Source organism: Pseudorca crassidens, chromosome 1 (genome assembly GCF_039906515.1).
Source record: "Pseudorca crassidens isolate mPseCra1 chromosome 1, mPseCra1.hap1, whole genome shotgun sequence".
Classification (NCBI taxonomy): domain Eukaryota; kingdom Metazoa; phylum Chordata; class Mammalia; order Artiodactyla; family Delphinidae; genus Pseudorca; species Pseudorca crassidens.
The window spans coordinates 145,528,914-145,540,860 of NC_090296.1; the positions used below are offsets into that span (position 1 = coordinate 145,528,914).

The window sequence follows — 11,947 nt, forward strand, 5'->3', positions numbered from 1 at the left end:
CATTTTATCTCCAAGTTCTTACTGCTTTGCTCTTCGTTGCTATAAATCTTTCCAGGTTTCTGTTTCGCAGTCTATTCATACTTCTTTGTCTTCTTCGTTTTTTTTTGGCTGCACCATGAGGCATACAGGACCTTAGCTCCCTGACCAGGGATCGAACCCGCACTCCCTGCAGTGGAAGCGCGGAGTCTTAACCACTGGACCACCAGGGAATTCCCTCGTTGTCTTCTTGACCTTCACCGTTGCTGCTAGAAAAGTTTCAGATAACTTTGTAGGTTTCAGGGGAGTTTAAGGGAGGAGGTAAGGGCTCCCAGCTCTGCTACCCATTGCTCAGTAAACTTGTCTTGAGAGATGGGAATAGTTTTCTTTCTCTTCAGCTACTCCAGTCCCCTTGGAGTGGAACTCTAACTTCCCCTGACACTCTCCTCTTCCTGTTTCTCATGTGACTGTGGTACACAGACATAGTGTCTCTGACATTTATAAGCTAATGACTTTCAAACCTCAGTTGCCAGCCTTTACTTCCATCTGAGCCTCCAGACTTATATGTCACACTTACATCCCCACAGGCCCCTGAAACGCAACATCTCTAAACTCACCATACTTCCTGCAGCTCTCTGCTCCTCTGCCTGGGATCCTAATTCAGAAATAACACCACCATCTGGTCAAGAAGCCTGTATATCATCCTGATCTCTCTTCCTCTTCCCCAAGTCGCACACCCAACAGCTACCAAACCATGTCAGTTCTGCCCTGTGAACACTGTCCGTCCTCCTCCTTCCCCACGGCCACGGTACAGGGCCTCTATTCCTTCTAAGACCTGCCCTCCAGAGGAGCGCGCATGCCAAGAGCACTTGATGGGCACAAATGGTTTTTATTAGTTCTGCCTGGAAGAGGAATCCCTGGCAGGAACAGGGATGCACAGCAGACACGGAGCTGCATCCCTGCCGGCAGCATAGATACCGTTGGCTGGAGTCCAGGATGATGAAGAGCTGTCCAGCGGCGTGACCTGGAGCTGGTGAGGAGGTATAATCTTGCCTACAGAGGCCACTGGCTTGAGAAGTGGGGCCCCAGTCTCACCGATGCCGCTTTCGGATGCTCTGCAGCTCCTGGTAGATGGTGCTGAAGCTGGGTCGCTGCCCGGGCTCGGAGGCCCAGCACTGCTCCATGAGTCTGAACACAGCATCGGGGCACAGTTCGGGGCAAGGCAGGCGGCCCCCTGTGAGGACAGGCATAGCACACCAGGCATGAGGAGGGGGTCTGAGGGGGCCTAGCAGCCCCTGGGACATGCCATGAGCAATGGGAGCTGCTTAAGGTACACTGTTCTTAAGGAGCCCCTTCTCTTCACCAAAAACACAGAGATTCTAATCTCAAGCCACCATGGGCTAGTTGTGTGATCCCTGCAAACCTCAGTGTTTCCTTCTGTAAAAGGGACCTATTAATCCCGACCTCACATGTTATGAAGAGTAAATGAAATAAACGGATGGCCTGGCACACAACAGGGTTTCACCGGATGGTAGCTCTAGGATTATTCTTACTCTGCCTCAGTGGGAAGGACAGGGCGTTAGGAGGCCTGGAGGAGTCCAGCTGGAGCGCTGGGAAGAGGGCTTGGCTCTGAGGCCACTGTCACGCCGCAGGGTTCCCTTACCCTTTTCCACAAACTCCCGAGTCTGCTGATTGCTGAGGTTGGGGTAGGGGGAGGCCCCCAGGCTGAAAGTCTCCCAGAGCAAGATGCCAAAGCTCCACACGTCGCTCTCAGAGGAGTAGCGGCCTACGAGGAGGTGAGGCGGCGTGAGTGGGCCACACCCATTGGCCAGAGAAGGGCAGGTGGTGGGACCCATGCCCAGCCTCGGGCCCTGCAGCCAGAGCGGATCAGGCCCAGGTACCGTAGTTCAGGGCCTCCGGTGCGGTCCACTTCACGGGAACTTGTCTGAGACCCCCCGAGGCTGCGTAGATCCCGTCGGCTTCCTCCCGGGACATCCCAAAGTCACTGATCTTCAGGACATTCTTCTCTGTCACTAGGCAGTTCCGAGCGGCCAGGTCCCTGGGCGAAAGCAGGACAGGGGCTCATTTAGCCAATATCCACGCAGCACCTGCCACCTGCCCGGCCCGGGCTCCCTAGACACAGCCACGAGCCAAAGCCGCCCCTGCTCCTGGGATGCCTGGTCCGTCAGAGAGGCAGACTCCACCCCTGGAGCTGGTGCCTGCTGGTGAGGGGCAGCAGCGCCTGCATCTGGTGCGGGGGCGGGTGCCGGGACTGCCTGCCGCGCCCACCCCCTCACCGGTGGATGCAGCACTTGCTCTCCAGATACTCCATGCCCGCAGCCGCGTCCCCTACCATCTGCAGCAGAGTCTTCACCCTCAGGCGGGCTCCCTCTGTCCGGAGGAAGGTCAGGAAGTCGCCCCCTGGGAGTGGGCGGTGGGGACAGAGCTCGATGAGCCTTCTGGGGGTCGGAGGCGGCGGGGAGACCTAGTCCAGCGGCACACCCCAGCCCTGAAGGTCAGCTCGCTCTGCTCACCCTGCACAAGCTCCATGACGATGTAGATGGGCTGCTTCTGGGTGCAGACGCCGATGAGACGCACGATGTTGGGGTGGCTGTACTGCTTCAGAATCCTGGGGGCGGGGGTGCAGGGCTGCTCAGGCTCCCACCTCCACCGGGTGGGGGGCCTTACACATTCACCTCGTTGGCCCCGGGAGCCCAGGGAGCCTGAGGCAGGGTGAGAGCAGGGCAGCAGACCTGGAAGTGTGACTTTGGGTGGGTCCCAGAGCCTCGACCCCTCCACACTACGGGGGGGCGGGGCTGTGAGGATGAAACGAAGTCAAGCACCCTGCCGTGTGCAGAGGAGCCCTTCCTATGTGGAACCTCCGGGGGTGGGTATTTCATCACCCACCTCGCTTCCTGCAGAAACTTGGCCTTGAGGTCGGGTGGGAGCGTCTCGCGGCAAGATTTCACGGCCACCAGGGTGTTGTCTGCTCTCAGGCGTCCGCTGAATACTTCGCCAAAGTTCCCCTGAAACGGTCTGGAGCTCCTATCTGTCTTCCCTGGACCGTGGTCCTCTCCTGCACTCGGGGCACAGCCCACCTTGTCCCCACCGGCCCTTGCCTCAGTGCCCCCGTGCTCAGACCTGCTCATCCCGGCTCTCTGGTCGGGGGATGAAGCGTACACATGGGACAGGCAGGGAGAGTCACCTCTGACTTACCATGTTCACTGAGAAGTGACACGGAAGTCCAACAATCACTTTTGCTTGGGTTGGTAAAGCATTATGGTTTTTAAGAAAGTGACTTCTTTCCTGAGTAGGTATTTTATTTTATTTTTCTTTCTTTCTTTTTTTAAATTTTTATTTTTAGGCCACACCACGCAGCATGTGGGATCCTAGTTCCCTGACCAGGGATCGAAACTGCGCCCCACCTCACCGTCGCATTGGAAGCGCAGTCTTAACCACCGGAACCACAGGGAAGCCCCCTAAGCAGGTATCTTATAGCTCATGTGAACAGAGCGTGTCTCTCTTCCCTGAGGAGGCAGGGGTGGGGCGGGAAGTGTGCGCGTGTGAGTGGCATGGGGTGGGTGCTGGTGGCAGAGCCATCTCTGGGGAGCTTCCAGGGCAGGTGCTTTTCCCCCCGGTTTCCTGCAGGACAGCGTACGGCGGTGGCTGGGCAGGGAGTCAGGGGTCCAAGTTGGAACTCAGACTGAGGCGGGGAGGCTGAGAGCCCTCTGCGGGTGGGGCCCTGGTGTGACTCGGCCTTTGGGATGGAAGGAAGTGACACTGGGGGAGGGGGAAAGCAGGCGGCCAGGAGCCTGGCAGAGCACACTCAACTCACCTGCCCAATCTGCTCACCCAACACCAGGTCCTCGTGGCTTAGTGCCCACTTGTCCTGGGGAAGGGAGGAGTGGGGGGTGGGGGGTCAGAAGTCAGTGAAGGGAGGGAGTGCTGAGCGCTATCAAGGACTGAATACCCCCTCCCAACGCTGTGTCTTTCATTTCTTGGCACCTTGGTTTGTTGGTCTGCAAAATGGGGGTTGGACACAAGACCACACTTAGATGACTCAGGGACCAGGCAGGGGCACTAAATGGGTGAGCACCAGCCAGGGGTGTGTGGCCCAGGGAATGGGATTGACCTTGACATTCCAAACCTAGAGGGAGGCCGGCCCCCTGGGGAGTGTATAGGACCCAGAAAGCCCTTCCTGCTCTGATTCTGTGTGGGCCCCAATCCTGCCACAGACTCACCTTGGGCACAGCCCTGTTCAGGATGATACCGCTCTTCTTGGTGAGGGGCTGCTGGGAGCGCAACAGGTGGTCTACGAGCAAGGGGATGCTGGGAAAGCCATCTCCTTCCAGTCGGTAGAGGTTCTGCAGGGTAGGGGGAACTGGGGTCAACAGCCTCCATTGCTGAGGGGGCCTGAGCCCTGGGAGAGGAGAGGAAGAAAGAACGGCAGGGAGAAAGGGCCTGCCTGGGATGAGAGGCAGAGACCTGATGCTGCACGACAAGTCTGCTCCCCCGTCCTATGGGAGGACGCACACCTCTGTTTGGTTGCAGGGACTGGGTGGTCTCTGGGGCCCCTTTCAGCTCTGCCAGGGAGCCATCTAAGACATAGCAGCTCCTTTCTACGCTCCCTGGTGAAGGGGAAAGGAGGGGAGGGAGGGGAAGGGAAGGGAAAGGCTGGGGTTCAGGCCCCACTCACATCAGCACACTGGATGATGAAGTGTCGAGGCTGGCCGTCCCACAGCACAGACAGCACGTACTCCTGCTTGCCCTGGCTCTCCCGGACCACGAAGTCCCCAGAATGTGTCAGCAGCTCAGCCACCTCTGCCCGCGGGATGGCTCCATGGTACCACAGCTGCTCATGCAGGGGCTTCTGCACCTCTGGAACGAGCTGCAGCGGTGGGGGGAGCTAGACAGGGACGGGGAGGAGCAAGGAGGGGTCACTCAGCCAGCCCGTCAGCGGAGGCCACTAGGCCGGCCAGTTGGGGGGTGTCCGGCTCTCTCTCATACACTCCTTGTCCTCACAAAGCCCGCGAGTGCCACAAAGAGCCATCTGCAACCCTTGGAGGCAGCAATAAACTCACCCAGGCTGGGTGATCCCAAGCAAAGCTTTTGCCTTTTCCTCCAGGCCACAGCCCCCAACCACTCCTGGAGCAGAGAGCCGTGGGGTGACGAGGCTGCAGCTCCCTTCCACACACGTGGGTGGTGGAGAGGAAGGGGGTACGGGGGTGGCACGGAATCCCAGGGAAGAGATGGGCTCCCCAGTAAAAGTGGCCTGGGAAGAGCCTCCTCTAGGGCAACCCTGAGACTAAACCCAAAGCACCGTGGTAGGAGGGGCTTAGGGGGACGCCCCTGAGACCGCTGGCCTGGCCCACCCCTCAGAGAAGGGCAGAGGTGCGGGTCCAGGCTGGGCTCCACTCACCGAGAACTTGGGGCGGAAGATTCCTGAGATGTGGCTCTTAAGGATCTCCAGGGTGGGTGTCCTTCCCCCTTCTCGTTCCTGCTCCTGAGGCCAGGGACAGACGTCAGCGGGTGGCCAGGCTTGGGGAGGGGGAGGGTGAAAATGAGGAGCGCGGCCCCCGGTGGGCGGGCAGGGCTGGCGGTGCAGGCTGCGGGAGGGGCGGCTCACCGAGGACGAGGTGGAGTGGCGGTCGTCCTGCAGCAGCAGCACGGGCAGGGGCTCACCGGGGCCCAGCTGCTCCAGCTTGGCCTGCAGCAGCTCCTGCTGGGCCTGCAGCTTGGCCTGGCTGCACAGCGCTACCTGCAGCCCCTGCAGTGCCTCCTGCAGCACCTGCTTCTTGCCCAGCAGCTGCACCCTGAGGGCAGGGGCGGGTGGTTGGGGGGGGGGAGAGAGGGGCTCAGCCTGCAGCTGGCGGCCAGCAGTGCGTCAGGCAGGCCGGACGGAGGAAAGGGAGGGCCAGGAGGCTGCTGTAGGCGGGCCCCACTCACCGCTCCCGGGGGTGGGTGGTCTGCTCCTCAGTCCAGAGCTCGTGCTGCAGCTGAGTGACCACCTCCTGCCGGCTGAGCACTGTCTCAGTGGCCATGGCCAGTTCTTCTGTCACTGAGGTCAGCCTGTGCCCAGAGGAAGGGCAGTGTTAGAGCCAATCCCCTCAGATGCATCCCTGCGGGGCCAAGCAAGCCCGCGGGCTGGCCACAGCTCTGTGTGGACGGCGTCCACCCCCGACCCCGAGCCGAGCCACCACACACGTGTGCTGCACGCTTTCCACAGTCAGCTCGTTCAGCTGCAGCTCCCCGGGCTCCAGCAGTTCAGCCTCCTCAAGCAGCGACTCATCAAAGGTGACACAGGGTGGGACGTCAGGTGTGGACCTGCGGGGGACAGTGCCCATCAGTGCACAGGCCAGCAGCCCTGGCACCTGGCTGCTGCAAGGAGGGGCTTACCCATACTGGTGCAGGAAGCCTTGGTACTCGGCCTCGGGCTGGATGTGGGCAACCGCTGCAGCCATCTCCTGGTGAATGGCCACCACCTCGTCCTGCACCAGGCTGCTAATCTCCAGGTATTCCTGCAGGATCTCCTTCCTGCCCCCAGATGGAACCCCGGGTCAGGGGGGGGCCTCAGGCTGGACAAGGCTAGGAAGCTTGGGGCCCGTGGCACTGGATTTGGACCCACCCTGGGGTTGATCCCCACCACCCATCATTTACCAGTCAAATGACCACAGGCCAGTTACTTAGTGTCTCCCGGGAGTTTGTAATAAGGCCCCAATGAGGGCCTATGTGCAGAGTGTGTGGTTTGAGCAAGTGCTCGGTACATGTGAGCTACAAATGTGCCTGCCCTGGGCATAGCCCCACAGCTGGGGCTCCAGGGCTCTGAAACACACGTAAGCCATCGATGTGCTGCTGACCCCGCATTTATACCTCCCCGAGCTCCAGTCTCATGTAACTATCCACCTACTCTAAATGTCCTGTTGGACATCTCTCAGACACCCAAACTCCACCAGTTGAAAAATGAACTGCTGGGACTTCCCTGGTGGCGCAGTGGTTAAGAATCCACCTTCCAATTCAGGGGACACGGGTTCGATCCCTGGTTGGGGAACTAAGATCCCATGTGCCACAACTGTAGAGCACACGCGCTCTGGAGCCCGCACGCTACAACTAGAGAGACGCCTGCACACCACGACGAAAGATCCCGCGTGCCGCAACTTAAGACCCAACACAGCCAAAAGTAAATAAATAAATATTTTTAAAAAGAAAAATGAACTCCTATTCTTATCTCCTGAACCTGCTTCTCCCACCTCATTCTCCATGTAGCCTCCACCACCCAGGGGCTCCAGGCCAAATCCCTGTAGTCATCCTTATCTGCTCTATCCACACCCCACTTCCAGTCCATGAGGAATTCCCACCGGCTCCACCTTCAAAGTACGTCCAAGACCTGACCACTTCTCCCCTCCATTGCTACTGCCCAGGTCCAGTGGCGTGGTCTGTGGTCTGGATCACTGCAGTAGCCTCCTGCCTGGTCTCTCTGGTCCTGTCTTGCCCCCTGAAGTCTGTTCTCAACACAGCAGTCGAACTGACCTCATTCAGATGGCTCAGATCATGCCGCTCTTCTGGTCCACCCAGAACCAAAGTCCTCACAACGGCCTGAGGGACCCTCTATCATCCCTGGACTCCTCCAGCCCCGTGTCTGACTCTGCCCTTCCCTCACTCTGCAAAGGCTACACTGGCTTCCTTGCTATTCCTTGATTTCAGGCGCTCTCCCACCTTGCGGCCTGTGCGCCTGAGATTCCTCTTTCTGGAATGGCTCTTCTTCAAAACCCCCCTGGCTCATTTCTGCACTTCTGAGGCTTTCCCAGACCACTCAATTTAAAACAGCAAACCTGGGACTTCCCTGGTGGCACAGTGGTTAAGACTCCGTGCTCCCAATGTAGGGGCCTTGGGTGAGATCCCTGGTCAGGGAACTAGATCTCGCATGCATGCTGCAACTAAGAGTTTGTGTGCCACAACTAAGGAACTGGCGAGCCGCAACTAAGGAGCCTGCCTACCACAACTAAGGAACCCGCCTGCCGCAACTAAGACCTGGCACAACCAAACAAATAAATAAATAAAAATGGCAAAAAAAGAACATATTCCTTATAAATAAGTAAATAAAACAGTAACATCCTTCCCTGTCCCCCTGCCTCCCTATCCTCTTTTCTTGTTTTATTTTTCTCCATAGCACCTTTCATCTCTAACATGCTTTCTATTTTACTTATTGATTTCCTTTTCTTTCTCCACAAACAAATGACCCTAGAGGACAGATATTTTTGTCTACATTCTCTGCTGTATCACACAGCAGAGCCTAGAATGGTGCTCAATAAACATAATAAAACCCTGAAATAAGGGGCCCAGAATAATGTAATTTGGATGTAAACTGACTGGCCCAGGGCGTGTTCTCACGTGACTACACGCCTGTCACTTTTACAGGACTGCGTTTTCTGGACCCTGTCTCTGGGCTTCAGGGCTGTGATGGGGGTCGGGGGGTGGGGTGGGCTTACAAGATGCACGCCATCTCCTGGTGCAGGTCCTGCAGGGACTGGAGCAGGCCAGGCAGCATGAGCCGGTGGTGGTGCTGGTGGTGTAGCTGTGCGGCCCGCACGCCCAGCACATAGCGGTTGTGGTGAGCGAAGAGCTTCCACAAGCTGCGCACGTACTTGTCCTTGGCTTTGTCACGGTCTTTGTCTGCCAGGTTGGGGGAAAGAGGCGTGGGTGACAGCACAGAGGCCTGGGTAGCAACCCGCTCCCCGGGTACCTGTGGACAGTTCTGGGCTGGCTTGGGATTCCCATCCTGGCAGCGAGGGAAGCCCCGGACCTTTGCTGGCCTCCTGGTACTTGCGTCGGGCCTGGGCACTGTCCCGTGCCAGGGCTCGGTACTGGCTCTTCAGCTTCTCAATGTCCTGGCTGTGGGTCTGGAGAGAGGAGAGACTAGTGTGGGACAGCAGGTCCCCAGAGGATTCCTGTCCGAGGTGAAGCCCTGGACAGGTTCTGCAGTCCAGGCGGGCAGCACATCCAAGTTCATCCTTCAGGAAGGGCCTGGAGACCTCTGGGACTTAGCCATTGCTGCTGAGGTTAAGGTTAGAGGAGTCGGGCTAAGGACAGGCCCCCGGGGGGTAGCAGAGAGCCGGACTGGGCAGGCGACAACTGTCCTTCCTTGGTCTAGAGTGGTATCTGGTGGCAACTAAGGTCCAGCGGCAGGCGTGTGTGCTTGGTTTAACACTCTGTTGATGCCATCTTGAAATTCTTAATAATTTTTTGACAAGGGGCCCCGCGTTTTCATTTTGCACTGGGTCCCACAATTATGTTCCTGGTGGTCAAGACCGGAGTTCTCATCCCAGTTGCCTGCTTCTGCACTGGAGTACTTAGGGCAAACTCCACTCCTCTCCTCAGAACCTCAGCTTCCCCATCTGTAACAGAGCTAAATGCACAGACTAGATCAGCCCTTTTCTTAAGGTCCAGGTGGTAAACATTTTAGGCTTGTAGGCCATGCAGTCTCTGTTGAACTTGCTGGGCTCTGCCACTGTAGCTCTTTAGTAGCCACAGATAATATGAAAACATATGGGCAAGTCTGTGTTCCAGCAAAACTGCCTGCAAAAGCAGGCTGACCCCTGAATTATATGATCGATCGTCTGGGAAGAGAGGAGTGCGTGAAGGCTGGCCACCAGGGGCCGCTGTGGGCCTGCAGCAAGGCTGGGTTTGCGCTGGTGGGAGGGGTGTGGTGCAGGCTGCTGCCAGCACATTTAATAAGAAGGCTAAAGCATCCGCGTAAATAGCTCCAATCAAACAGCCTCTAGTCAGAGGAGCTGGGCAGGATTCAAATGAAGGAAGACCCACTTCACAGCCACAGTCCTTAACCTCCGAGTCAGGGGGCCACACTGCTGCCTTGTGGAGTCTCTGGGTCCCTGGAAGGAGCCAGCCTGGGCCAAGGGCGGGCAGAGTAGCCCTCATTCCTCTCTCACTGTCTCTCGGACCCGAGGGCCAGCTGGTGCAGTGCAGGAGGTGGGTCACAGGTCCTGCGCTCCTCCCAAGCAAGGGCTGAATCACTCATCCTTGTATTCCCAGCACTCTGCTCAGGTACACAGTAGGGTGACAGAAAAGGCGTGGAGAGGCCCTGCTGCAGCCGGGCCCAAGCTATGGCGGGGAAGGGAGGGAGGGGAGGAAGCTGGGCTGGAGCAGGCGCTGCGGGGTGGGCCTGTGGTCAGATACTTACACTTCTTCAGTGAGTCCAGGGGTTCCTTGCAAAACCAGCCCTTTTCAGCTCAAAATGTAGGCAGAAATGACCAGGTGAAGCCCGGGTGCCACCCACCCACCTACCTTGGTGAGCTCCTGCTGGAGCTGCTGCCACTGCTCGTTGTAAGTCTTGCGCAGCTGCTGCCGCTCCCGGATCAACAGGCTCAGCTTGCTCAGCGGCCCCGAGTTCAGATCTTCTGCGTGCTGCCTCAGCAACCGGCTCAGGCCCTCCGTCTGGCTGGTGATCTCTGCCCAGGTCTACAGCACGGGGCGGGCAAGGCAGGGAGTGGGGGACAGTGGCTCCCACGCCTGGGTCTGCCCAATCACCAACCCTCCCCAGTGGGCTCCGGGAAAGAAAGGGGCAGGCAGACCTACCCGGCACCCCCAGGACTTCGTTGGTCGAGGGCGGGAAGGGTGGTGAGGAGGCCTAGGGCCCTGTAGAATCCCACCTGACTGATGGGGCTCTGGGGGCTGATGCCCCGGCTCTGGCCCCCGCTGTCCTGCAGTGACATGTGGTGCAGCAGCCCAGCATATTCTCTGTCACTCTTGACCCGCTGGGCCATCCACTTCCTCATGCCCTCCAGCAGCCGAAGCTCGGCCTCCTGCATCTGCTGCACTGCCCCGTGGCCCTGGGGACTGCACAGCTCCGAAGAGAAGCCCATAGTGTGGTCCTGGGGACCAAGAGAGGAGAGGCCACCACTGGGGGCAAGGCAGAAGCTGGAGACGGGCGGGCAGGACAGGGAAGCTAGGGGCTGCCAGGCCAGGAGGAGCCGCAGACAGGCAGGAGGTGGGGGGCTGTCCCGCTGAAATGCAGCCATGGGTACAGAACACGGCCTGGCCTGGGAAAGCCCTCATTGCTTCCTGTGTCCCAGGTCGAGGCCTGGTGCCAGGGGTCTCCTTCCCAGCCCTGGAACAGAAACCTCCCGGAGCCTCCCTCCCTGGGCCCTTCCACCCAGCACCCGCTGCAGGGGCAAGGTGCGCACAAGACTGCCCCTGCCGGCGCCCCAGGCAGCCGCCGCCCCGGACCCTGCCCTTCCGTGGCCCCTGCCCTACCTGGTCCCGTGTCCCGCTCTCTGATCGCCTGCCGGGCCCCTGCCCGCTGCCTGCTGACCCCGCTCCCCGTGCCCGCCGCCGCTGCCTCCTGGGCCTCGGGGCAGGAGTTACCCGCGTGGGCAGCTGATCCTGGGGCCGCCGAGGACCGACTCAGACTCAGGCCCGCACCACCCGGGGCCAGTTCCTGATTCCGCGTTTCCTCCTCCTGCGGTTTCAGTTGGCCCCGGCCCCGGGGCGGGCCGGCTGAGGGGAAGGGGCGGGCGGGAGCCCCCGACGCCTGCCCGCCCCCCTGCCCAGTGCAGGCCGCTGCCTCAGCCGGCCACACGGCCACGGAAACGGAAGGGAGGAGGGGGCTGGGAAAGAATGGCCCAGAAGAGAGCAGCCTGCGCCCGGCACTCCCCAGGGCCCGGACAGCGCCGGGGAACACGGGGAACGGCCCAAGGGGGCAGCGGTGGGCGCCTGGCACAGGGCCGGGCTGCAGGATCGTGTCGGGCCGAGGAGTCTGGGGGTCCAGAGCCTGGGGGCGGGCGGGCGGTCCGAGCAGCAGGCCAGGGCGGCCCCAGAAGAGGAAGGGGGAAGCCTAGTCCAGGCCTTCCCCACCCCACTGGATTCCCCAAGGAGAGCTCAGGCGCCAGCCTCCATTTGAATAAAATTTCCAAGTAAATATCCCAAGGAGAGGCCTGCTTCTCAGGCACAGATCCTG

General features: G+C 59.5%; 1 protein-coding gene across 3 annotated transcripts; it reads right to left on the bottom strand.

Annotated features, from left to right (window-relative positions):
• Positions 1 to 845: 845 nt before the first annotated feature.
• Positions 846 to 11,769, bottom strand: FES (FES proto-oncogene, tyrosine kinase). Of its 3 annotated transcripts, XM_067697249.1 has the most exons (19): positions 11,245 to 11,766; positions 10,641 to 10,862; positions 10,276 to 10,449; positions 8,777 to 8,873; positions 8,463 to 8,646; positions 6,373 to 6,510; positions 6,181 to 6,300; positions 5,923 to 6,045; positions 5,603 to 5,789; positions 5,396 to 5,479; positions 4,673 to 4,882; positions 4,218 to 4,340; positions 3,812 to 3,865; positions 2,884 to 3,002; positions 2,511 to 2,605; positions 2,274 to 2,397; positions 1,878 to 2,035; positions 1,640 to 1,762; positions 846 to 1,210 (listed from the first exon to the last, which is right to left on the bottom strand). In XM_067697249.1, the coding sequence occupies exons 2-19, from the start codon at positions 10,851 to 10,853 to the stop codon at positions 1,068 to 1,070; spliced, it is 2,469 nt and encodes an 822-aa protein (XP_067553350.1). In that variant the 5' UTR covers positions 10,854 to 10,862; positions 11,245 to 11,766; the 3' UTR covers positions 846 to 1,067. The 3 variants fall into 3 exon arrangements, with proteins under 3 accessions (XP_067553350.1, XP_067553359.1, XP_067553367.1); XM_067697258.1 differs by lacking the exon at positions 3,812 to 3,865 and having other exon boundaries at positions 11,245 to 11,769; XM_067697266.1 differs by lacking the exon at positions 6,373 to 6,510 and having other exon boundaries at positions 11,245 to 11,767.
• Positions 11,770 to 11,947: the final 178 nt, after the last annotated feature.